General features: G+C 54.1%; 1 protein-coding gene across 1 annotated transcript; it reads left to right on the top strand.

Moving 5' to 3' along the window:
- Window positions 1-826: 826 nt before the first annotated feature.
- LOC120502104 (homeobox protein vent1B-like) lies at window positions 827-2,488 on the top strand. The gene is given in 3 exon segments (XM_039709194.1): window positions 827-1,478; window positions 1,481-1,816; window positions 1,934-2,488. Coding segments are annotated over 3 exon segments (846 nt in total). The 5' UTR covers window positions 827-1,280; the 3' UTR covers window positions 2,246-2,488.
- Window positions 2,489-3,019: the final 531 nt, after the last annotated feature.

Genomic DNA, 3,019 nt, shown 5'->3' with positions numbered 1-3,019 from the left:
CTGTGGTTACAGTAACAGTTATCACATTGAGAGTGAGAAATGCTGAGAAATGCAGCCAGTGGCAGAATAGCAGGTTGGCCAAGTCACAGGGTAGACAGACAGCAGAGCACTGGATTTGTGTGGTGGGTGAGTGTAAAGCAGCAGGCAAGAACAGGGACAGATGAGTAAGATGTGCAGTCATGATCTCTGGAGGCAGACTGATACCAGGCAGGGCTGTGATGGAATTATCAATGCAGTGGAAGTCCCACTCTGTTCTTGCCCAGGAGAGGAGGGTGAAAAGGGGAGGGAATTCCCTGCTGTGAAGAACTGCCCATAAAGCAGCGAGAGCCTTTTATCAATGTACTACAGAGGCTTTACTGCAGCAGCCAAGTGTTCCTGCTGCACACAAAACCCAAATATGAACGGGAACGTTTCTGAAAGACGTACATAAGGTAGTAAAAAGAAAAAGGTCAGATAGCAGAGAAATCTGGATGACCTGCATAGCTGCAAGAGATCTGGGAGGGAAGATATGACATGAGTTCTGTAATTTCAGCAGAACTCTCAGCAGAATGTGAATTCTAAGGCAATAATTGTCATTTTTCTGATTCCTTAGTCCAGAAACCATACTTTTATATAAACGACCAGAAGCCTGTCGATTCATAGAATCCAATGACCTTGACATTTACCTTTCTCTGTTTCACAACCTTCTCCTCCAAACTCCTCAGCCTGTGCCTGGTGCTTTATAACCTGAGGCTGCAATCCCGGAGAACCCAGTGACTGAGTTTCTCCGCTTGCCTGGCTGAGGCTGTCTCGGGAACGCAGTGCTCAGCCCAGAGAGGAGAAGAACAGGGCCTGATGCTTGAAAAGGAATGGAACAGCAACTCCAGGGGGAGATCGGAAGTAGCAGCGTCCCTTCTCCCTCCAGCGGCCGGGGGTGCTGCGCTCCCCCGGGGGTACATTCCCCAGCGCCGTTTGAGGCTGCTCAGCTCCATAAATGCCATTTGCATGGGGATAGGATGTAACAAGAGCTGTAAATCACTGACAGCGGAGTGAACTCCTCAGGGGCAGACACGGCGGAGCCGAGCCTCCGAGAGCTGGGGCAATGTGTGAACGATATCTTTTGTTGGGGGGAGAGGACTGATGGCAATTAGATGATACTTATCTGGCCCTTTGATGTGTATTTACACAAACAACGTTTTCCTCCGGGAGCTGCTCTATAAAGGAGGCCCGTGCTCCCCGACACGCTCCTTCCCGGCATCTCCGAAGCAAGGCACGATGACTAAGGCCCCTTTCTCCGTGGAATGGTTGTCCCAGAGCAGCCAAGCTCTCAAGAGCCCCACCAAGGGCTCCCCACACCGAGCATCGTCCGCGGGCCACCGGAGCGAGCGGAGCCAGGAGCGGCCGGCAGGCCCGCGGGACGGGACGGGCGGCAGGAGCCGGGAGCGCCCGGCGGCCACTCCCGCCGCAGGTACCGAGGGACACCGGGGGCTCCCGGGCGGGGGCGGCGGCTCTGGGACACCCCGGGCCCGGGACGGCACCACTGCTCGGGGGCGGCGGTTCCCCACGCGGTGCCCGGGCCCGGCTGACCCTTTCCTTCTCCTCATCCCTGTGCTCAGGAGCAGGCGGGAGGCCATCGGGAGCGGAGCAGCCGGTGCCGGAGGAGGGTCCCGAGTGCCCGGGCCCCGAGGAGCCGTGCGGGCGCGGCGGGCGGCGGCTGCGCACGGCGTTCAGCGCGGAGCAGATCAGCACCCTGGAGAGCTCCTTCCAGCGGCAGCAGTACCTGGGCGCCGCCGAGCGCCGGCAGCTGGCGGGCAGGATGCGCCTCTCCGAGGTGCAGGTGAGCGCGGGCGAGGGCTCGGTGAACGGCGGCGGCACGGCTCCAAATAACGAGATAATCAAGCCTGGGTGGCGTTGTAACCTCGTCTTTTCTCCTTCTCCTGTACCCTTCCCCCAGATCAAGACCTGGTTTCAGAACCGGCGGATGAAGCTCAAGCGGCAGCTGCAGGAGTTGAGGACGGAGCCCTTCTGCAGCCCCGCTCTCCCGTACGGACCTCAGGGCGCTGTGGTGCCCCTGCCGCTCACATACGTGACCCGGCCACCCCCTCTGCCCCGGCAAGGAGCTGCCTCTGAGGGCTTCCCTGTGGCGGCCCTGCCGGCACCCGCCCTGGACCTCAGCAGCGCCTGCAGAGCACAGCCAGTTGGCTTTTGGGCAGCACCCTGCTTTGTGGGCTACCGGGACCCCAGGGCTTTCCTGCTGGGTGTCTGACCCTCTGATACCAACTAGGACTAAAGAGGATTTGCACTACTGACAGATATCTGGGCTGCTCTCGTCCGTAACTGCTTGGTGGAGCTATGATGCAGCACCGATCTAAACATTTCCAAAGACATGCTGGACAGTCTGAATCATGGACTTCAGGCCCTTGCATTTATAGGCAACTGTAAAATATAAACGGGGTGGGACAAACAATAATATAAATGGAATCTTTTAATAAACCTATTTTTTTTCCCAGCTTTCATGTGAATTCCTTTCTCAAGGATTGTAGAGGTATTCATCCTGCCCGGAAAGAAAGCTCCTCTTCACTTAAAGAAACATAGACTCCTTCTTACCTAGATTTGTTCTGCCCCACCTGCAATTTACTCTGCCACTGAATGCGAAAAAGCGTGAATTTCTCTGTCTTCTAAAGCACCTTCTGCTGCTTTCTGCCATGGAACTGTGGTTTTAGCAAAACATGTGGATACACCTGCTACTTAATACTGGGCTTGGTATAGTTGCAGAACAGATGCTTTTAAGATTTAAAAAATTACTTTCTAAATAAGTATGATATTATATCTTCACGTTTCAATGAGCTGCCTCATTAGTAAGATTAGTAAGAACCTCTTACCTAAACAGATCATAGAAAGGATCTTGAAATTTCTTATCTAGAAAACAGTATCTAGTCATCTCACATGCAGTTATCTGGGTACAAAGGTGATGATCAAAAGAATTTTAACATTCCAAAGCTGGTTTTCCATAAGTGGCAGTAAAATTCCTTACCACTGT

Source organism: Passer montanus, unplaced genomic scaffold (assembly GCF_014805655.1).
Source record: "Passer montanus isolate IOZ18808 unplaced genomic scaffold, ASM1480565v1 scaffold21, whole genome shotgun sequence".
NCBI lineage: Eukaryota > Metazoa > Chordata > Aves > Passeriformes > Passeridae > Passer > Passer montanus.
This window is presented reverse-complemented; position numbering and strand designations above follow the sequence as displayed.